At 40.8% G+C, this 23,281-nt stretch overlaps 1 protein-coding gene across 1 annotated transcript in view; it reads right to left on the reverse strand.

The window, feature by feature from the left end:
* Positions 1-23,281, reverse strand: part of FNBP4 (formin binding protein 4) — a 32,638-nt gene that overhangs the window by 4,959 nt on the left and 4,398 nt on the right. Inside the window, exons 3-15 of the mRNA XM_040259280.1 lie at positions 22,891-23,027; positions 22,395-22,578; positions 21,648-21,795; positions 21,422-21,542; positions 20,089-20,424; positions 19,276-19,486; positions 15,851-15,975; positions 14,778-14,882; positions 13,509-13,642; positions 12,330-12,517; positions 7,453-7,766; positions 7,192-7,336; positions 6,441-6,784 (exon numbers count right to left, since the gene is read on the reverse strand). Of these exons, the coding sequence (XP_040115214.1) occupies positions 6,441-6,784; positions 7,192-7,336; positions 7,453-7,766; positions 12,330-12,517; positions 13,509-13,642; positions 14,778-14,882; positions 15,851-15,975; positions 19,276-19,486; positions 20,089-20,424; positions 21,422-21,542; positions 21,648-21,795; positions 22,395-22,578; positions 22,891-23,027 (2,492 nt within the window). The remainder of the gene's footprint in view (positions 1-6,440; positions 6,785-7,191; positions 7,337-7,452; positions 7,767-12,329; positions 12,518-13,508; positions 13,643-14,777; positions 14,883-15,850; positions 15,976-19,275; positions 19,487-20,088; positions 20,425-21,421; positions 21,543-21,647; positions 21,796-22,394; positions 22,579-22,890; positions 23,028-23,281) is intronic.

Genomic DNA, 23,281 nt, shown 5'->3' on the forward strand with positions numbered 1-23,281 from the left:
TAGTTACTGAATATGAAGAACGCTTGACAGATAGTATGTATTCAAAATAAACCTTCTAATATTTGTGACTAGTTCTTTGAATTTAGAGAAATATTATTAGACACTGACAAAAACTAATTTTCACCCCTGTGTTTTTGAAGACTTGGCCACCAGGGAAGATCCTGGCCAAATTACACTCTAAATATAACAAGCAGGCCCTCAAGTGGCAGGTATGAAGGAGTGCTGTGCTCTTATGAGGTCTGCGTATAGTGGCCCAACTGTTTTCCAAGCCTGCAGTTAAACATTTCGTGATTAACCACCCAAAAGAGTTGAGAAAACAAGCTTAATCTTTTCAGTCTTTTAAAATTACTTGGCTCCCTGGCTCAGTTCAGTTCAGTTCAGTCACTCAGTCGTGTCCGACTCTTTGCGACCCCATGAATCGCAGCACGCCAGGCCTCCCTGTCCATCACCATCTCCCGGAGTTCACTCAGACTCACGTCCATCGAGTCCGTGATGCCATCCAGCCATCTCATCCTGGGTCGTCCCCTTCTCCTCCTGCCCCCAATCCCTCCCAGCATCAAAGTCTTTTCCAATGAGTCAACTCTTCGCATGAGGTGGCCAAAATACTGGAGTTTCAGCTTTAGCGTCATTCCTTCCAAAGAAATCCCAGGGTTGATCTCCTTCAGAATGGACTGGTTGGATCTCCTTGCAGTCCAAGGGACTCTCAAGAGTCTTCTCCAACACCACAGTTCAAAAGCATCAATTCTTCGGCGCTCAGCCTTCTTCACAGTCCAACTCTCACATCCATACATGACCACAGGAAAAACCATAGCCTTGACTAGGCGGACCTTAGTCGGCAAAGTAATGTCTCTGCTTTTCAATATACTGTCTAGGTTGGTCATAACTTTTCTTCCAAGGAATAAGCGTCTTTTAATTTCATGGCTGCAGTCACCATCTGCAGTGATTTTGGAGCCCAAAAAAATAAAGTCTGACACTGTTTCCACCGTTTCCCCATTTATTTCCCATGAAGTGATGGGACCAGATGCCATGATCTTCGTTTTCTGAATGTTGAGCTTTAAGCCAACTTTTTCACTCTCCTCTTTCACTTTCATCAAGAGGCTTTTTAGTTCCTCTTCACTTTCTGCCATAAGGGTGGTGTCAATCTGCATATCTGAGGTTATTGATATTTCTCCCAGCAATCTTGATTCCAGCTTGTGTTTCTTCCAGTCCAGCGTTTCTCATGATGTACTCTGCATATAAGTTAAATAAGCAGGGTGGCAATATACAGCCTTGATGTACTCCATTTCCTATTTGGAACCAGTCTGTTGTTCCATGTCCAGTTCTAACTGTTGCTTCCTGACCTGCATATAGATTTCTCAAGAGGCAGGCTAGGTGGTCTGGTATTCCCATCTCTTTCAGAATTTTCCACAGTTTATTGTGATCCACACAGTCAAAGGCTTTGGCATAGTCAATAAACCGGAAATAGATGTTTTTCTGGAACTCTATTGCTTTTTCCATGATCCAGCGGATGTTGGCAATTTGATCTCTGGTTCCTCTGCCTTTTCTAAAACCAGCTTGAACATCAGGGAGTTCACAGTTCATGTATTGCTGAAGTCTGGCTTGGAGAATTTTGAGCATTACTTTACTAGCATGTGAGACGAGTGCAATTGTGCGGTAGTTTGGGCATTCTTTGGCATTGCCTTTCTTTGGGATTGGAATGAAAACTGACCTTTTCCAGTCCTGTGGCCACTGCTGAGTTTTCCAAATTTGCTGGCATATTGAGTGCAGCACTTTCACAGCATCATCTTTCAGGATTTGAAATAGCTCAACTGGAATTCCATCACCTCCACTAGCTTTGTTCGTAGTGATGCTTTCTAAGGCCCGCTTGACTTCACATTCCAAGATGTCTGGCTCTAGATTAGTGATCACATCATCATGATTATCTGGGTCCTGAAGATCTTTTCTGTACAGTTCTTCTGTGTATTCTTGCCGCCTCTTCTTAATATCTTCTGCTTCTGTTAAGTCCATACTATTTCTGTCCTTTATCGAGCCCATCTTTGCATGAAATGTTCCCTTGGTATCTCTAATTTTCTTGAAGAGATCTCTAGTCTTTCCCATTCTGTTGTTTTCCTCTATTTCTTTGCACTGATCGCTGAAGGCGGCTTTCTTATCTCTTCTTGCTATTCTCTGGAACTCTGCATTCAGATGCTTATATCTTTCCTTTTCTCCTTTGCTTTTCGCCTCTCTTCTTTTCACAGCTATTTGTAAGGCCTCCCCAGACAGCCATTTTGCTTTTTTGCATTTCTTTTCCATGGGGATGGTCTTGATCCCTGTCTCCTGTACAATGTCACGAACCTCAGTCCATAGTTCATCAGGCACTCTATCTATCAGATCTAGACCCTTAAATCTATTTCTCACTTCCACTGTATAATCATAAGGGATTTGATTTAGGTCATACCTGAATGGTCTAGTGGTTTTCCCTACTTTCGTCAATTTAAGTCTGAATTTGGCAATAAGGAGTTCATGATCTGAGCCACAGTCAGCTCCTGGTCTTGTTTTTGTTGACTGTATAGAGTTTCTCCATCTTTGGCTGCAAAGAATATAATCAGTCTGATTTCGGTGTTGACCATCTGGTGACGTACATGTGTTGAGTCTTCTCTTGTGTTGTTGGAAGAGGGTGTTTGCTATGACCAATGCATTTTCTTGGCAAAACTCTATTAGTCTTTGCCCTGCTTCATTCTGCATTCCAAGGCCAAATTTGCCTGTTACTCCAGGTGTTTCTTGACTTCCTACTTTTGTATTCCAGTCCTCTATAATGAAAAGGACATCTTTTTTGGGTGTTAGTTCTAAAAGATCTTGTAGGTCTTCATAAAACCATTCAACTTCAGTTTCTTCAGCGTTACTGGTTGGGGCATAGACTTGGATAAGTGTGATATTGAATGGTTTGCCTTGGAGACGAACAGAGATCATTCTGTCGTTTTTGAGACTGCATCCAAGTACTGCATTTTGGACTCTTTTGTTGACCATGATAGCTACTCCATTTCTTCTGAGGGATTCCTGCCCGCAGTAGTAAATGTAATGGTCATGAGTTAAATTCACCCATTCCAGTCCATTTTAGTTGGCTGACTCTTAGAATGTCAACGTTCACCCTTGCCATCTCTTGTTTGACCACTTCCAATTTGCCTTGATTCATGGACCTGACATTCCAGGTTCCTATGCAATATTGCTCTTTATAGCATCTGACCTTGCTTCTATCACCAGTCACATCCAGAATTGGATATTGTTTTTGCTTTGGCTCCATCCCTTCATTCTTTCTGGAGTTATTTCTCCACTGATCTCCAGTAGCATATGGGCACCTACTGACCCAGGGAGTTCCTCTTTTGGTGTCCTATCATTTTGCCTTTTCCTACTGTTCATGGGGTTCTCAAGGCAAGAATACTGAAGTGGCTTGCCATTCTCTTCTCCAGTGGAGCACATTCTGTCAGTTAGAATACCCTATTCTTACTGTCAATAACAGGTTTTTAACCTTCTGGGGAAATGCCCACGTAAAATGATTAAGCCTTCTGCTCCACACACCTTCCCACATTCCATTCTTTCACCTGCGGTTCAATCTGACCCACTGCATACACACCCTTCCCGTAAGCTCCAAACACAACCTATCCTATTCTGGGTTAGGATGCAACCAAGTAGAAAGTAGTAAGAATTGTTGTAGTAATGTCAGTATGCATAGAGGGCTCACTGCAGTACAACCTGCCACCATATTTCTGCAAATATGATTAGAAACAACATGAATCTAGGTAGAGTCACTGTGGTTTCATTTTGACTTCCATATGATTTTGTAAATTCCAAGTGTACTTGACTCCTATCTGTCATGGGAAAGTAAGTTAGGTTTTAGAAGTTAGGCATTGTCTGTCACGTTCAAGACGATGGACCCAGAGTTGCGCTGGCTGTTTGAACACATTTTAAATAGGGGAAACTTGCAGTCAGAGGAAAAGATTAAATGGCTAGAATTCCTTTTTCTCTAGTAAACTGCATACAAAACCTGAGCAAAAAGATTGAAAAAATATATCGGTCTCAGATATTCTTGAAATCAGGTGATTTCAAGTAAGTACATATGTTGCATTTTAAAAAATGGCCTGTAACACCATAGAGATGAATCACTGCTTTCAAATAAGTCCATAAAAATTACATGTTAACGTAGAATACTAGATTTTTGGAACTATTATTTAGGGACTTCCCTGATGGTCCAGTGGTCGGCAATCTGCCGTGCAACGCAGGGGACACAGATTTGATCCCACATGCTGTGGAGCAACTGGGCCCTCGTGCCCCAACTACTGATCTCACATGCCACACTGGAGATCTCATGTGCCGCAACTGAGACCCAATGCAGCCAAATAGATAAGTAAATATATAAAAAAAAAAACTATTATTTATATGATCGTAAGAGTATGACTATCTAAAAAAGCTACTTAAACGAATGGAGGTGGAGATGATTATCTCTCTTGGAAGACTGAAAGAAGAGCGGCAAGGAAGGCTTCATAAGAGAAATGACTCCTGAGCACTGAACAGTCTAACCTTGATTCCATAAAGAATGAACAGTAGTGAGACCAGTAAACACAGACGAGGTGTGTAGGTGGCTTACAGTACGCTGGCTCGGGAGAGCTGCAAGCGGCACAGCGGGCGGGACAGCAATCCATTCAAGACGCTATCCTGTCTCTGCTGAGCTTTTAGAACACTTCATTTCCAGATAATTTCTGGAATCATGGTACCAGCTTGGACAAGTGGGTCAATCCAGAAAACTCTATTTTTTGTGTAACTCAAACTTCTTCAAGAAGGTCCCTTGAACCACGTAAAGCAAAGAATTTGCCCCGCTGACCCCTGGAGCAACCCGCTGACCCCTGGAGCAAAAGATGACAGCTGAGACCATGGAGCAGTAGCACTAGGAAGGGAAAAGCTGATGAGAAAGTTTCTTTAGGTGATTTAGGGAATTCAAAGGGTCCATGAGGGTGAAGTCAGAAAGCTGGCAGACTATGAGGCTCCAAGCTCTTGCTGATCCCATGGAAATATTATATAAACAAATAAGAAACAGACCAAGATGGTTTTGCGGGAACTCTAGAGACCAGTCAAGGATCTGCAGCAACTAAGAGAACAGCCAATCAAGAAAAACCTGCACCAAGACCAGCAGGAGATAGTGTGGCAGGTTTGCGTGCCCTCGTCCCACACTCCTGCCAGTGCGGCTGGAACAAAAGGCCCAGTGCTCAGTCCCCTCGCTCTAGATGGAAGGAAATGAGTTGGGTGTCTGAAATGTTCCAGACTGCGGTTGCCTTCGGGACTGGTTCAGTGTTATCTGACTTCAAGGTCAGCCAGGAATGGTGGTATATGTTGGATCTTGGGTTAGAAGCTATGAAAGGCAGTAGCGGCCTGTGAAAACCACTGGGGGACAGAAGTCCGCTGGACAGTTGGGGGGAAATGCTTCTGTGCAGAGGAACACAGCAGAGCAGAAAAAGCTCACAGAGGAAGTGTGAGATCCTCAGGGAAATGAATGCACAAGAGGAAAGGAGGGGGAAAAACAAACCAACACATACAAGTCCAGGGCCAGGGAACATATATGCCTAGAAAAGGCCTGAAAAGATCTTGTACCTTCATGCTGGGAGCACTGATGAAGGATGCAAATGAAAGATGCTGAACATACTTACTCATCAGAGAAACAAATCAAAACCACAATGAGATACCACTTCATACCTGCCAGGGCTGATATGGTAACTTTCAGAAAATGGCAAGTAACTAGTGCTGGTGAGCCCTTGGAGGTATTAGTGCCCTCAACACTGCTGGTGGTAATGGGAAATGGCTCATTCACTGCAAGAAAATGGTTCCTCCAAAAGTTATCAGCAGAATTACCATATGCTTCAGCAATTTCACTTCTACTAAATACACACACACAAACCCAAAAGAAATGGAAACAAGTACTCAACATGCATGTACTCATACACATATTTATATAAATACTGCTCAAAACAGCAAAGAGTATAAAACCACTCAAATGTCCATCAATGGATGGATGGTAAGCAAACTGTGGTGCATACACACAACAGAAGGTTATTCAGCCACAAAAAGAACTAAGTATTGATGAAAGCTACAACACGATGAACCCAGAAAACACTGTGCTAAGTGAAGGAAGCCAGACACCGAACCTCACAGATCCACCGCTGCAGAGTGGGCAACCTGGTGGAGCTGGAAAGCTGACTGGTGGGCCCCTGAGGCCAGGGAAAGAGGTATTGAGGTGTGGCTGCGTGATGGGCACAGCTGCTCTCCTGTGGAGTAATGAAAATGTTATGGAACCAGCAAGGGCGGGTGGTTGCGCCACAATGTGAATATACTAAACGCTACTGAATTTAAACTTTAAATATCACCTCAACAGAACAAAACTTCTAAATACAAATTTAAAGAGCTATGTACTCTACCTTATCTTTCTTTCCTTTTTTTGTCTTCTCAGGTGGTGGCATTTTGGGAGCTGGTGGTGGTGGAGGAGGAGGGGGGGGGGGAGGAGGAGGAGGAGGTTCAATAATGGCAGTGGTGGGCACAGCAGCTCGGGCCTGGACCGGCTGCAGTGTGGGAGCGGTCACTGCCATCGGCACAGAACATTCAGCATAGCCCATAAGCGCAGGAGCCGATGCCAGGCTGAGGTAATTCGACTGCAGGTTCATTCCTCTGGCCTGATGACCCATTCCTGTTGCTGGATGGCTAACTGCTATTGCTTGGTGTCCAACTCCTGCAGTCTGGTGTCCAACCCCTGCAGCCTGTTGACCTAACACAGAAAACATAAAGTGAAACAACTATAAAAAGGACACTGTGACAAAGCCAAAAACAAGAAAAAGAAGGAAAAGCAAAGTGGGAGTTAGATTATCTACAAAGCGATTCTAACGTACCTTCCCCCTTTAGAAAAACGAAAACAAAAACCAGTCACATTTTCTGGTGGCAAAATATGAATTTCTGAATGTTTTTGCATTAAGGTACTTAACATCAAAATCACCGTTATGTAAATGCACAGAAGACTCTGGAAGGATGTATGTCAAACTGTTAATAGTGGTTTTCAGTAACTGAAAGAAACAGCATATAAACAGTCTTTGCAACGAGAAGTCTTTAATTTATGACACTAATTCTGGAAACAAAGAAAATACACTGATAAAAACACACTTTAACCACAGTGCTGACCTGTAGCTACAGCTGACTGGCTGTAGAGGACTGGAGAACTACCAATGGTGGCTGATCGCTGGACGACTGCAGTACTCATCTCTGTAGCTTTTCTCTTTATCGCTTTAGTGGAAGGAGAACTAGAGATGGTAGAATCGGCTGAACTCTGAAATGAAGAGATTCTAGTCAGTGGCTGAAGGCCCTAGTTAAGTATCCTCTTCTAAAAGAAACTGTACCAACCACGCCCCAGTGCCCCAAACTGTGCCAAGCGGCGGTTCTCACCTGGCTAGTGACAACTGTGGTTTGTGCGGTGGGTTTCAGTGGAGTGTCCTCCTCCGTTCCTGGAGCAGGCGGCTCCTCACTCCCCTCGTCTTCCATTTCCACCTCCTGGATCTCACCATCTTCCACGGGCGGAGGAGGGGGAGGAGGGGGGGGAGGAGGGGACTCGGGGGGTGGAGGCGGAGGGGGCGGCATCTCCAGAGGTAACGGAGGCTGCAGCACAGGCACATTTGACTGAAGGACAGTCCAGAACGGAGTGAGTGGCATGAGTGATGAAGAAGATACTTGGCCGGAAAAGGACTCTTTACAAAGAGAACCTATGAAAACAAACAGGAATCAGGGGAACAGCAAGACTAAAACTCCCATGAACTGACTGCTGACACGTCCCCAAGACATCTATTCTATACTGATGTCACTGAAATATTAAACTCACTTCAAAAATGACTTCCAAGGAAAGATAAATTCATAGAATTTACAGTTAGCACTTGCCCCAGCTGTGTTATACTAGTCTTGTTTTCTGGGTCCAGATTTATGGTTGGTAAATGAAGCACATCACATTAACTCAAAGAGAAACTCAAATCATCTGAACTGGAAGTTTTTTTTTTTTTTTTTAATTTCAAAGATATACAACTAGAGAAGGCAAAATATTCTGGGGTATTCTTTATCTCTAAAGTGAAAAACTGAGTGAATGATGTGCATTTGCAATATTAATTCCACGTATTTTATTTTTTAGTGAGCTAGGTAAGTGATTAGGATTACCTAGAGAAGCACCCATTCAAAACACTCACACAAATTCTACCCATTTCAATTAATCTGGGTTACTGAGTTAAAAAAAACCCATTTGCAAGGTGATATTGTCAACCCTATCATTCCTTCACATCTTTGTGTGAACTACTCATTTGCTAAATCACAGCAACAAACCCAGGAGGGTAAATTTTTATTTTAGTGATGTTAAGGGGATTAGAATGAGTCTTCAGGGTAAATGATGATTAATATTGACTATAGCCCAGGAAAGAGTTGTGTGCAGCTATGGGGACTTGGAAATCACTGCTGAAGAAATCAGAGCTGAGGGGCTGCAAGGTTTGCTTTCCTCAGAAGCTGCAAATCACAGAGAATTACTGTCCCTTCTCTGCTGGGAAAAGCTTTAAAGATTAGAGAAAATAGGAAGATATACTTACTTGTAGCCTTCCCCATCCCTCTTTATCGTCAATAGGGAAGTTTCACATTACTTGGGACTATTAGATATATATCCCAGGAATGCTGAAGGGGATTTTCTCCCTAAAAATCATAGAATTTAGGAGTAGAAGAGACATGAGAAATCATCTAGTTTAACCCTCTATTTTTAAAGGTACTGAGACCCGGGAGGGAAATGACTTGGCCCAGAATCCATCTCTCTGTGGCCACGTCTGGCCCCTAGTCTAGCGTTACTTTTTTTGCTAACGCTGTATGGCTTATGTGCGGGATCTGAGTTTCTCCACCAGGAATTGAACCCAGGCCACAGCGGTTAAGAGCCCAGTACCCTAAACTCTGGGCCACCAGGGAACTCCCCTACTGCTCTCACGGAGCAGAGGTCCAGAAGCCTCCACCTGTCAAACATCACGGGCAAAGCAGTAGATTAAATAAGGACTCTATCATAAAAGACTCGAGAAGAAAAATAAGGCCTTTTACCTTACTTTGCACAAAATACACCACACTGGGACTCAACAATGTAAAACTAAAGCACTGTGAACCACTAGGCTTTTAGAACAGCTTCAGTTTTTATGGAACAGATACACTACGTAAAAGACTTTAAGAACATGATTCACATGACTATTCTAATTACTGAGAAATTGCTTACTACCAAGGAAAAGGGAACTGAAAAAATTCACCAGAAAACAAGACTGCAGTTTTCCAGCTAAAAGACTCCAAATGTCTTATTAACCTTTACATTGTGCCGTATCTAACACACATTTTTATACTAACTTAAGACAGTCTGAGTATGGGCAAGCAGTCTACTACATTAGAGTACATCAAGATTACATAAGAACTAAAGTAATGAACACTGGGGATTACAGCTTATTAAGCCTCCTTTTACTAAACCAACCACAGTATGTGGTAGGTAAATAAACGTCTCAGATTTATATATTAGCAGGTTTCTCATCTAGAAGTATGATGCGGCACTGATGCTTTCATGATGGTGAAAGTGCTATGCAGAGGAAGGCAAGGAAACACGGTATGTTTAAGATTAACAACGTGGTTCACAACCTTCAACAAAGTTTTAATCAGCAGTAACTGAACTCTGCGTAAATATGAAACACACGAGACTCAATAAATTTAGATCACACAAGTAGCACTTTTACAGTTAATGTTTGAATCCTAAGTTTACTCAAAACATAAAAATTGTGTCTTAACATTGATAATTATCTCCTTTAGCTTAAATATAAACTTCCAAGAAATGCTAGTTTGAATATCCATGGCGTAATGCTTCTCTTCATTTCTAAATTTAACCCAGTTGTTGTACTTTGCCATTTACGAGAACAGAAGTCCAAGGAGAGATTAATATGGTATATATATAAGTTTTAGGCTTCCCTGATGGCTCAGATGGTCAAGAATCTGCCTGCAATGTAGGAGACCCAGGTCCGATCACTGGGCCAGGAAATACCCTGGAGAAGGGAATGGCAACCCACTCCAGTATTCTTGCCTGGAGAAGTCCATGGACAGAGAAGCCTGGCGGGATATAATCCATGGGGTTGCAAAGAGTAGGACAAGACTGAGCAACTAACACTTCACTTCACTAGACTTTTAAAAGTATTAAGCTAAAAGACAGAATCCTGTGGGGATACAAATTTTTAATTCCCCAAGAACATGTTTTCCTATGCATCTTCATTTCTATATAAATAGAAAGCAAGCTTTCTTTCTTATAAAGGCAGGCCTCCTTTATTGTTTTCCCATATTCCCCTCAAAAGTATTACTGCTTAGTATTTTGAAGCAGGAGGGCAGTTTATCAGTTTAAATCAAGAAGCTATTACACAAATAGTAGGTCCATGGAGACTTTTTGGGTGAGCAGCAGAAACCTGCTTTAACCTGACAAAAGCCCAACACTCAAATATGCTGGATGCCCTGAAATTGGCTTATCTTAGAGATATAATGTTAGCTTCAAACATGCAACAATGAACAAGGATCAAAAATGAGCAGAACTGTGAAACCTCCTTACTCCTCGGTGGAGTTTTTCTACTTTAAAAGATGATTTTAACCATTGTTGGGTTGACAGAAAGCATACATTATAAACTCTGTTTATTGGCTTAAAATAGTGATTGTCATTGCTCTCCCATTCCAAAGACTCAGTACAAGACTTAGATTTGATTTATATCATGCTTTTCATGTGGTTTTAGTTCCTAACCAAGAGACTGAGAGTGTATTCAACAGAATAACATAAGCTGTTTCACGTGGCGTCTTCCTTGACCAGACAGTGGCTAACTGTGTGTGAGAAGCCGGGGTTTGACTCTGAGGTGCACGACACTCAGCACCGGCACGTCCAGAAGACCCCGCTCTGCAGACACACAAAGGGGCATTAGACAGTGGCCAGGAGAAGAATCACCAGACCAGAAACACCATCCAACCTCTGCAGTCACTAACTGCTAAAAAGTCAAAAAGCAAATCGAGCTGCTAGATGGATCTATCACTGCTGCCCAAAGAATGAAGACGCGATCTAAAGGAAACCTCTTCCTGAAAAGGCATGCCTTGCAACAGGGTAGTTTTTTCCCCTGAAGTATGAAGTAGAATACCACTTTTTTCCCTATGTTTTAAAATTATCACTGCTGTCATACATGTCTTTTGAGTGACTATGGATTCTCAGGATTCTTAGGTTATTTAAGAACCTAACAAAACCACTGGTACATGCCCAGTTTCATCTGGCATACAATCAGAACTTTTCTACTGGGACTGGGGAGCCAGCAGACTATAAAAACATCATTTTTGATAGGCAGAGGACATGAGAATACAGCTCTTTACTCCCCACCTTACAAAAAATTTTTTAATCCTCAAGGTTTAAGACTTATTCAGTTATATACATATTTTTGATATTCTTTTCCATCGTAGGTTATTACAAAATATCAAATATAGTTCCCTAAAGTTTATGACTTTAGAAACCATTCCATACACTCTTACCTTAATATGACAGCATTTAAACAAATATGTAAGTTTTTCAGACCAAAAGGTTGGTTGTTCACCACAGTCTTGACTATGTCTCATTTTCTACTTATTTTTGTCATTCCAAGAAAGACGGGAGTAGAGAAAAAAAAAAGTGTCTTCTCCCATAATGTGTAAATTAAGTGATGGCTCCTCAGATTCTCAGAGTAACCGAGAAACTACGAAAGCCTTTCTTTTTAAAATTTGTATAACCAAACTGAAGTTTCTTAAGAGCACTTTAACTGGACTGAGCCATCTTGATTATTTTATACTAGAAGAGATGATTTGCAATGATTAATTATTTTGCTTCTCTGAAACAAGCATGGTCCTAGTTTCACAGTGTTTATTCACATTATTTTGGTTTGTAAGTAGGAGACTAAAACACTGACAACTTAAATATCCTATTCCTTACCATTAATTAGAATTCCTGTTATTGGAAAACTCACAGCTGTCTGCGGCGTGACAGAATAGTTACAGGATAGAATTTTAAAGTCACAATACACTGGCTCATAATTTTCTTTCTTAGAGTCTGGTATCAATAACATGGTTATTTCTGACTAACACTAACTTCAGTTTCTCTCAGTATAAATCCTGCATTAACTTTTTAGTTAGAAATTCATGACTGTATTTTCTTCTTTCATATGTTAATACAAGTCTTTTTTTTCCCCTCTAAAATCATCTCTCTCCAATTAATTCCGGGTAAATTGTCCCACCTGTGGAATTCTCTGAAGATTCTGTAGAATTTGAATCAGTGCCAGTTTTGTCTTTCAAGCTCTGCTTAGGAAGAGTCTCGTCTCTACTTTCTTGGGCTTGGCTTTCTTCCTCTTCCTCCTCACCATCTGGGAACTCCCACTGAGACTCGCCCGACTGTTCGTTTACATAGAAATATCGTCTATGATCCCTAAATTACAAGAAAGAAAACACATGTTTTAAGACCCATTTTCCTACAAAGACACTTCCATTTGGTCCTGTCCCAGGACAGCAGTCTGCTCTCACAGGGACGAACCGCTTCTTAATGGACTGCTATTCACAAAGGCAACAAAGAGCTTTGACAACTGAGGATGGAGAACCAAGGATAATTCAAAGCTATTTGCACTGCCAGCAGCTCTGTGAATACAGCCCTGAGCCCTCTTACTCCAACAGATGACTTAGAAAAACACCTCTCATATGCTTTTTTTTTTTTTTTTTTGCCAATGCTTAACAGGGTTTTTCAAGTTTCATTAGTGAAGGGACTCAATCTCCTAGAACACTAAGTTCCCTTCCACAGAAGAGAACAACGAAGTTTGCGAAAGGTGACTCTTCCCCTCTTGAACCGTGGAATTCACATTTCATACTCTTGATATCAAACACAGTGAAAGCTAAAGAGAGGGAGAGGATCTGGGAGCTGAAAAATAAAAGAGCAAAGATTTCAAATAACGAAAAAAAAAAAATCAAGAAAAGCCAAATATAAAAAGAAATGTTTTCATCTGACCTGCTGGCAGAAGATAGTAATCTTGTTCTTCATTCACATCTTCAGCCACGAAGCTTTCCTTAACTTCACCGAGGTTAATCAGGAGTAGTTGCTTCCAGAGGTCCTGTAAAGCGCACAGAGCTCTCGCATGCGCTTAACCCCCAAGCCCGCCCTACTCCGTGCAACAACGCTCTGGAGTAAAAACCAGCTTGGTCCAATCTTGGGAAAAAATCCGTTACATGGAACACTGTCAACACTGCTTCTGGCTCCTCCGCCGTGTGGCTGGCCCAAGCTGAGTGCTCGCGGTGCTGTGCCCGCCCGGCACCGCTCAGGCTGCTGCCCTCAGTCTCCAGACAGGCTGTTAGGTCGTCAGGCGGTGGCGATCACAAATCAAGTCTGAGATGTCAAAGGTGAAAGGTGAAAAGGGGAGAAGAGTGCGTACCTGTCCCAGTGGCAGGACCAGCCTTTGGGAGTGGCGTTTATTTCATATTGTTTTAGCTGTTCTGCGGCATCCTGTAGTTTTCGTTTAAGGTAGTTTCCATTGAGAGCCCCTTCCCGCCAGTCTGCAATCCGAGTCTAAAATCAAAGAGCAGCTTACGTTAGAGACTTATTCTCATGTCAACAGGAAGAGGAAAACGGACCTAAGTTTTCTGGTCCATGACTATATACTCTGGCAGGAGAACAGACCAAAGAGGAAGAGAAACCCCATCCTAATTTCTTAAAAAGTCTTGTTTGCTCTATAGAGTTCTGAAAAATGAGACTGGAACCCAATACTGCCAAAGCTCCAACATCTGTGAAAATGAGTAGCAGTATAGTTTTGTTTTTCCCTGTGAACTATATTAAGATGGTTCCCCAGTAACTTTACATTTTCGGTAGATACTTGATTCAATTAAGTCATGTAATAAATAAATTGGGCTTCCCAGGTAGTGTTGGTGGTTAAAAAAAAAGTTTTGCAGGGGAACACAGGAGATTTAAAAAACGTGGGTTTCATCCCTGGGTTGGAAAGATCCCCTGGAGAGGGAACTGGCAGCCCACTGCAGTGTCCTCGTCTGGAGAATCCCATGGACAGAGAAGAGTTGTGGAGGGCTACAGTCTGTTGGGTCACAGAGTCAGACACAACTGAGGGTATGCTTAATCAAGATTAAAGGTTTAGTTCTTAGGGAAATCAACTTCCTACAGGAATTCCTTACCTAATCCTACCTACTCTGCTACTTACTGTAAAGACAGGTTACTCATAGGATTCAGAACTTCTCTTTTTAAATAAGTCTCTGGGAATTCCCTGGCGATTTGATAGTATGACTCCTCCTTTATACTGCTGAGGGCCTGGGTTTGATCCCTGGACAGGCAACTAAGATTCCATAGGCCTCAGGGAGAGACCAAATTAAAAAAAAATCTATAATGCTACAATACTTAAAAAGTACATTCAATATTATGGGGGTCTTATCATTATGAACAGAATTTTAGTTTCTTACAAGAAAAAATATTAAAATATACACCTATTGAAGGGAGTCAAGTATCATCCTTACACACAAACTCTCGCCTGGAGAATCCCATGGACAGAGGAGCCTGGCAGGCTACAGTTCACGGGGTCGCAAAGAGTCGGACACGACTGAGCAAGTTCACATTTAGGATTGAAACATAAATAAGACAGATTCCTCACGCAAAAAGCATTTTGTTCAAACACTGTTTATATTAAAAATGGCTTAATTACCTCAGTTTGTAAAAGCAGCACATGAAAGTTGGAGATGGACTGTCTATTAATGCCTAAAAACTCAAATTTACTTGTCAGGGTATTTGCCAGTTCTCCAATCTGAAACTAATGCAGGAAAGAAAAAAAGGAAAAATTAAGAGTCAGAATATTTTAGTCTTTCATTTTTCATTACAGATACTAGAAAAATGCATCTGCCTACAAGGCCTTTCTCATATACTGCAACTAGTTATGTCGAAGATAAAATCCTAATTTATAGTAAAATAATTCACATAAAAATTATGTGAAGAAAGAATAAATAATGACACAAGGTCTAGAGAAACTGGATGCAGTATCTACTCTAAAACAATATGGAATTTGAAAAGAGAGCCTAAATGACGTGACTCCTCAATACTGTCCAAACCAGCACTCACCCGTCACTAACTGCTTACGCCAGCCACACACTAAGCAGAACGGATTCTCCAAATTCCACCCGCACAGCTGTACTACCTGCTGCCTGGGTAGACTTCTTGAAGTCGAAACAATAGGCGAAGTGGTTTTTGTAAAAGACCATGCTTGAAGAGCCACATACTTACTTGGTCCAATTCTTCTCATGACATTAGCAACAGAAATAAAAATGGAACCAAGCATGCCTTTTGTGTAAGGGCAAGTATTGGGTTGGACACAAAGTTCGTTCTGGTTTTTCTGTAAGCTGTTATAGAAAAATCTGAATGAACTTTTTGGCCAAACCAATAGTTCATGCAAGTTAAATCTGTTATTTAAATTTGTGACTTTAGTTTCTTTTAACGCTTCCAAACTAGAGAGGCCTATATTTGATAAGCTACTGCTTTCCAATGGAGACTTACTTATAAGTAGTTAAGCATTTAGAATTTATTTTTAGATTTCCCTACATCAAGTCAGTCTCCTTAGTTCAGACTTAAATATAACTTTTCCACTCAACCAAATGATTTAAAGAGAGCAAAGATTACGTTTTTACTACTACCCAGAAGAATAAGTTTACTACTTTCTAGAAAACAAAGCAGTCAGCCGATTTAAAACAGAAATCTTCCTTGTCAAGGCGCAAGTGACGCACATACTTTCAAGTCCTGTTCTTCTTCTGCTTTAGGTACTGTCTGTACTTTTAATTTTTCTGGAGATTCTTCTGCTTCCATCTCTTTATCTGAGTTTTCATCCATTTTTTCTGAATTTTCAGCACCAACTGCTACAAAAGAAAATATGCGAAATTAAATCAAAAGGACTATAAACAAAAAGGTCTTACTCTACAGTGCAGGGGATTATACTCCATATCCTGTGATAAACCATAATGGAAAATATTAAGAAAAAAACGTCTATATGTATATAACTGAGTCACTTTCCTGGATAGGAGAGGCTGACACAAAACTATAAATCAACTATATTTCAAAAAAATGTTAAAAAAACAATCAAACAGATCAGTACTAATAGAGCCCCAAATATACGTTCTTATCCCTAAAGCAGAGGTATCTGAAGGTTATTAGTGCTCTCCTTTGCCTATTTTCCACACATGTTAAGGAAGCTCTAATGACTTACCAACCTACTGTCTTTATAAAGCAAAAAAAAAATTATTCCTTTATAGGAGGGTCCCCTATCTTGAGGGTCTAATGCCTGATGATCTGAGATGGAGTAACAGAAATAAAGTACACAATAAGCATGACTTGCTTGAATCACCCAGGAACCATCCTTCGCCCTCCCCGCCCCCAACTAGGTCCAAGGAAAAACTGTCTTCCACAAAACGGTCCCTGGTGCCAAAGAAGTTGGGGAGACTGCTTTATAATCACATTTCTTAAAATGTATCTGCATACAGGATTTACTTGTTTTAATCACATTACCCAAAAGTTTCTGCTTTTCCTTTCTCCATCTATTAATCTTTCTGATCTTTTTTTTGGGTCACACCTAGTGGCTTGTGGGATGTTAGTTTCCTGAACAGGAATCAAACCTGTGGTCCCCTGCAGCGAAGTGCAGAGTCCTAACCACTGGACCACCAGGGAAGCTCCTTTTCTGATCTCTTCCCAAAACCCATGGCTTCAACTACTTATGAAGGCTAGATATCAAACCTGGAATATGTGAGGATTCTTTATGAAGGGGGTTTTGATAAAAAGGCTTTCATAATTAGAACAGCATATTAAACTGGGAGTTAAACCAAATAACTCCCTTCTTGGCCAACACCTGTAGACAACCTTTATTGGACCTACTTATTCCTCTGGTTAGTGCTATCTGTTGGTAGTGAGAATCTCCATAAGAGAACAGGTTTACCACATATTTAAATGGACTAAAAGTTCATAAAAGATATGAAGTCTTTGTTATATTTGGTTAACACCTGCTTATCAAACTAATCCATATATCCAGTATAAATCACTCTCATGAGGATCATAGATAAAAAGAAAAAGAACAAATTTGAGTACTCTTTAACTTCAGTTAATCTTTGATATAAAGAAGAAATGTGACTTTAACACCACTCTCAATAGCTTTCATAAAAAGTCTGAAATTTAGTATTAAGTACTAAACCTTATCATACGATGGCCTTGTTCTTTTTATTTGATCATTAACATTCCTTCTGAATTTTCTAATTGTCTAAAACTAAATCTTTCTACTCTCCCATTGACTAGTTTCTAGTTTATTTATATATCAGACATCTTACATTTAATGACAGGTTTAAGAATTCAACAATTTCAAAGAACTGCTAGAGCTCCAAGATATGATTATTTTGGAGGGCAATTAGGCAGGATTTATCAAATTAAAATGCACATACCCCTTAACCTAGCAATATACCACTAGCAGTCTATACTATATTAAAACCTGCATAAAGACAGATGTCCCAAGACGTTTGCTAAGCTTGATTTTAATTGTGAAGTACCATTAACTAATGAGTATAATATATAAAGAACATGAGCACTCCAGTAAGTACAACCCAGCTTAACACAAGACCATTAGTAACACCTTGAAGCTCCCTGTGCCTCTCCCCCATCGTGCTCACACCAGACACACCCTGGTGATGTTAATAAGCGCCTGTACTTTCAGCATGGATAGATCCTGAAGCACAGCAGTTTTGCTTATTTTCCAATTCGCATAAACGGAATTCTAACATATGCATTCTTCTGTGGCTTTTGAAATTCAATATTATTATTTCTAGTGATAATTCACATTGATACATGTAACAATGGACCATTCACTTCTCACTGCTATTCAGTTTCAAAAATACATAATTTATCCACTATTCTTTAGATGGACATTTGAATAGCTTATATTTTTGGGGGATAATATAAATGCAGTATTACTTTTAACAGTGGAACGAGGATACAAATGGTGACCAATGAGGGAAGAGTTAAATGAAGACATCTATAACACTCAGTAGTGGAAAAACAATCTTCATGTTGTTTAACAATTTATATGGTTAATCTCACCTATGTTAAAATTTACATATGCCCACTTCACAAACACGCATAAAAAATAAAACACAAAGTCTAGAATATATGTAGACAAAAAATACAGAAAATGGACCTCAGAGCAGGGAATGAGAATAGTGAAAAAACAAAGGAAGGAGAGGGGGCCTTTAGAATTGTATATTTTTCTGTATTGTTCATTGAAAAAATTCAAACAAGGATGTTTGCATTTATTTATTACCTGTATTTTTGTTTACTTATTATTTTAAAATCACAGCCTATAAGGTATCTTCTGCTTGGTATACTCAACTAAGATTTTGGTGATTAAAACTAGTCAGTTCTGGTAACAGATTGGAAGAATGCAGCAGGTTCTCTTCAATATTACCCTGAAGATAACTGGGATCCTCATGATAGTACCAAACTGTCTACACATCCAACCAAAGACTGGCCAACTTGGGGACATCCCCAGTGGTCCAGTGGTTGAGAATCTGCCTTGCAATGCCGGGGCGGGGCGGGTGTGTGTGTGGGGTGCAGGTTCGATCCCTGGTCAGGGAACTGGGATCTCACATGGCCCAGAGCCGCCAAGCCCTCTGGCTGCAACTAGACAGCCCACGCACCACAAGGAAAGATCCCTCGTGACGCAACAAAAACCTGAAGCAGTCAGAAAAAAAAAAGACTGGGCGACTTGTACACAGAGAGATGATGAGGCTGGGATTGCCAGAGGTGGTCCCTGCCTGCTTTGCTTACCAGCTGGAAATAGAGAGATAAGGAGAACCCATGGTCTTCAATGCAGATTATAAGATAACCGTAGCAAATGATTAAAACAAAAGGGAAGGAGGGACCCAATCTTATTTTTTTTGTTGTTTTTGAGGGAGAAGTTATCTCCAATCAGTAGCGACTGCACAACCCAATGGATTCCAGCCTCCTGAATTCCTACTGCTCCATTAGAGGTGGAGCAGGAAAAGGTAGATTCCTTCCCCGTATTTCCCTAAGAGGGTAGAAGCGTGATACCGTTCTATTTGCTCCAGAGGGAACAAAGAAGGGGTAAGAAGCATTGCTCCTCTAATCTCTCAACTCTCAAGTTTAATGAAAGCACCAGTTACCAGTTTCTCCATTTTCTGGAGTCTCTCGTCCAGTTTTGCTGGAACTCCGGCTGGTAGACTCTGGACTGGTTGCGCGAACAAACATCTTCCATTTTCCTCTTTTAGACATAAGTCTACGCATTCCATCCTGAGATGCTGGCTGGCTGATATCAGAACACGGACTAGACCCTGACACACTACCATCTCCTTCCTCCAAGGCTCGCAATTCTGCCTACAACAAACATGAAAATAGTGTCATTAACTGTTTACCAACACTTATTTGTGAGTAGCAAGAATGACAGCCATGTGTTTTTGGAATTTAAGTATTCTGAGGACAAAAAGTATTTCTTAATATATCTCTCCATCAGGACTGAACATTAAGCTCCACATTATTTTGCTCCTCTGTCCATGGCATTTTCCAGGCAATGCTGGAGTGGGTTGCCATGTCCTACTTCAGGCGATCCTCCCAACCCAGGGATCAAACCTGAGTCTCCTGAACTGGCAGGCAGATTCTTTACCACTGGGCCACCTGGGAAGCTCAGCTACTCTTCAAAGCTTCAAATTTTTCAAAAGGGGGAGGCTTCGAAGTTGTATTACTGTTATGATACCTGCTGACATTCAGGGTATCAGTAGATACTGTTATAACACCTGTTCACACTCAGGGTATCAGTAGATCAACCCCAGAGTTCAGGTTTTTATTACATAGGCTTAAACATATCTACATGAAAGGATAAGAAAAACAGCCCCCCTCCCCTGCCAATGGCGTAAATGGAGCACAATGATCCCAGAGTATGACAGTTCTGAAGGAAGAAAATATATTTAACAAAGACTTACTTTTTTCCTTTCCAAAACCAGCTCCAGCTCAAGGGTATCTTGTTCTTCTTCCTCTTCACTTTCTCCCGACTGAACAACACTGCAAAGATCCTCCTGAGTGGGGTCGTCCACACTGTCCAACAGAATGTCCTGTGGCTTTACTACCGGTGCTTCTTCTGTTGTACCGGGTTCTTTCTCTTCTGAAACTGGCTCCACTTCTTTACAAATTACTTTTCTTCTCCATCTCTCTTCTTCCTCTTTTATTCCCTCAGGCAGCAGAGGAGCAAGCAGTGATGCTGCCACCCCTTTCTTCTCCTCCTCATTATTTGAAAGAGCCTGAATTCCTTCATTTACTTCCTATAAAGAATAAAATAATCTTGCTTAACTTTCAAAGAAATTTCACCTGAATATACAGTTTAACTGTTCATGTAAAAGTGACTAGAATTTTCAGTCACTGGATATTCTTCAAAACCACTGACTCCTATCAGATTAGTACGTTTGCACCATTTTCCTTACATGTGTAATGGAAATAATGTTACTTAGGAAGGCAGTATTATTGTTCTGGGTGGAACTCAAACTTATCTTTTCTTCTCTTTATGTCAAAGGACTAGTAAGAAACAGAGGCAGATTAAAATAAAATCCTAATTTTATCAGTTCAACAACATAAGTGGATAAATCTTCACCTTCCTCTTCTGTATGATGAGATAACTTCATAAATATGCTGTGAAGGTGATTGAGAGGTAAGTGAAATATTTCGAAAATGAAATGTGTGATTATATTCAAGTGTCTACTTCCTCCACTGGGATATTTACTCTATGTCCCTCTTAGAGTTGTACAGATTATTTTATAAAAGCATTTTTTGGATATACCTCCCATCATTTAAAAATTCAAGCTAAATTAAAATTCACCCCCCACACACACTCACTCTCTCAGTAGAGTACAACTTACTTTTCTTATTGATGAGGCTATAAAAGTGCTTGTTTCACTATCAGTAATTTTTAAGATAGCTAATCTTTGTATTAAAGTTAAAAAAAAAAACCAACTGAAGTGGAATCACCAAAGCCCTGAAGCCCTCCCCGCTTCCCTGCTTGCTTAGCTGCTCCCATTTCCTTCACAATGACCCAAGGGACCTCTATGGCACCCTAAAGCTCCAGAAGAACCACTGAACTAGGGAACTGCTATAAATGCCACACAATAACCAGAAATAGATTAAGTAAAACATCAAGAAACAAAATGTATCCTATTTTACATCTATGTTGCAAAGTATTAACAGAAGGGTAATACACTTGTGACAAAGTAGCATTCAAGCTTTTAGATCTAAAAATAAGCAGAAGAGGTGAGTTGTAACACTGACCTTTTTAACTTCTCGCTTGGCTATGGCGGGCCCACTTTTACTACTAGAAACAGAAGCATTTTTCTCCTTAGCATACATGTCGGTATTTACCACAAAACTAGATTCAGCACCTGTTACACAACTAAAAAAAACATGTACTTAGCAAAAGCAACAGAAGGCAAATATCAGCAAAAGATAAGACTCTGATTTCCTTCTAGGTTAGTTTCTTTTTCAAGTCTATTCTTACCTGGGCTGGTAATGTTGTAATCCTTGTACCTGAGTGGCAAGATACTGGGGTAATTCCCAAGTCACTTCATTTGTTTGTGTGTTCCAATAATAATAGCATCCTGTGTTCTCATCCCAGACCTCCTGCCAATCTCCCATCTCAATTCCAACTAGAAGAAAATGAAACAAGTTTTAAGCAGCACGTATTTCTGCACAATTCTGACCTTGTATCTCAAGTCACAACCATCTAACCCAGGGTTTCTCAAGCTTAGCTCTGTTACCGGGTAGGACAGTTCTGTGCTGTGGGGGACAGTCCTGAGCAGTGTTAGCAGCATCCTGGCCACTGGCCACTGGCCACCGGATGCAGCAGGGCTCCCCCTCCCCCTCCGCTGTGACAGTCAAACCCTCTCCAGACAGTGTCCAACGTCCCCCGGGGGCAACTCCTCCCTCTTGAGCTGTCTTTGCAAACATGGTTTAAAAAGCAGTTTGCTGGTTGAAAGATACACTGCAAACCGCAAAAGACTTTTAAAAATAATGGCTTTTATTATTTACTGAGCATAATCTACCACCGGTTAAAAGGCAAACAATCATCTTCTGATAAAAATATAACCGAGCAGTTAGTTATTTTCCAAGTACTGTATTTAAAAAGCCAGAATTCTAAAGTCTGGGGCTAAGGTATATAGGCTTTCACCTTTGGAAACCTCAATGCCTAGAACAACTTTAAGAACCACATTTTAGGTTTCTTTAAAACTCAAAGACTCAAGCTTACCTCCTGCCAGTGAACACTGAGTATCATATTGCCACCCTGCGGTCTGGGTTGAGTCCGTCCCATTAGGAGTAGTGGAAGAAAGGGCAGGCGCCGATTCCTTTGGCTCTGGCCGGGGTGGAGTTGGGGGTGGAGCAGAAGCTGCTCCAGGAGCCGCAGGCTGAGGAGCTGTTATTGCATCAATTTCCTTCAGGGTGAAAACAAGCATTACTGAGGTGAAACCCAAAAAACGGCAACAATGAAAACAAACCAACCAACCCTCCACTGTACAGGGTTTTGACTTAAGAAGCTTGAGTCTCTGCTTCTCAAGTCAAAACTCTACTCTTCCCCATTTTTGTCCTTAAAACTGGCACAAAAGGAGAAACTGAGAGTGATGGGGAGGGACTAAGGGAGAAAAGTGGAGTGGGAGATACAGACTGACAAGTGGGCTAACCACTTGAAATTTAAATCCCAAAGTGGCTTCAATAACTAAAAACCCAAACACAAAAACACTTCTAACCGCTAGGAAGTTGGCCAATGTACTATCAATATCGGTTGACTGGTTTCCATTTGCTTCCTTAGACTGTGCTGGTTTTTCTGAAATATCATTCTCTTCATCATCACTGTCAGCATATGCACCAAGCAAGCACAGACCTCCTGGAAACAAAAAGGTAAAACAACATTTCTAACAATGCCAAAGTCCTAGGAAGTATCCAACAGAAAATATGATTCTTAAGCCATTTAGTTTACTTACAGAACCTCAAGAGAGGTATAAAATAATTATGCACTTAGAACTAATAAAATCAACCTGCATAGCAATTTGATATCCTTTTCAAAATATGTGCTCAATTATTCAACTACATACTCCCTCTGTCAAAATAACACAAAATATGTATTCTGATTTTAGAATC

This window comes from Oryx dammah, unplaced genomic scaffold (assembly GCF_014754425.2).
Source record: "Oryx dammah isolate SB20612 unplaced genomic scaffold, SCBI_Odam_1.1 HiC_scaffold_17, whole genome shotgun sequence".
NCBI classification, from domain to species: domain Eukaryota; kingdom Metazoa; phylum Chordata; class Mammalia; order Artiodactyla; family Bovidae; genus Oryx; species Oryx dammah.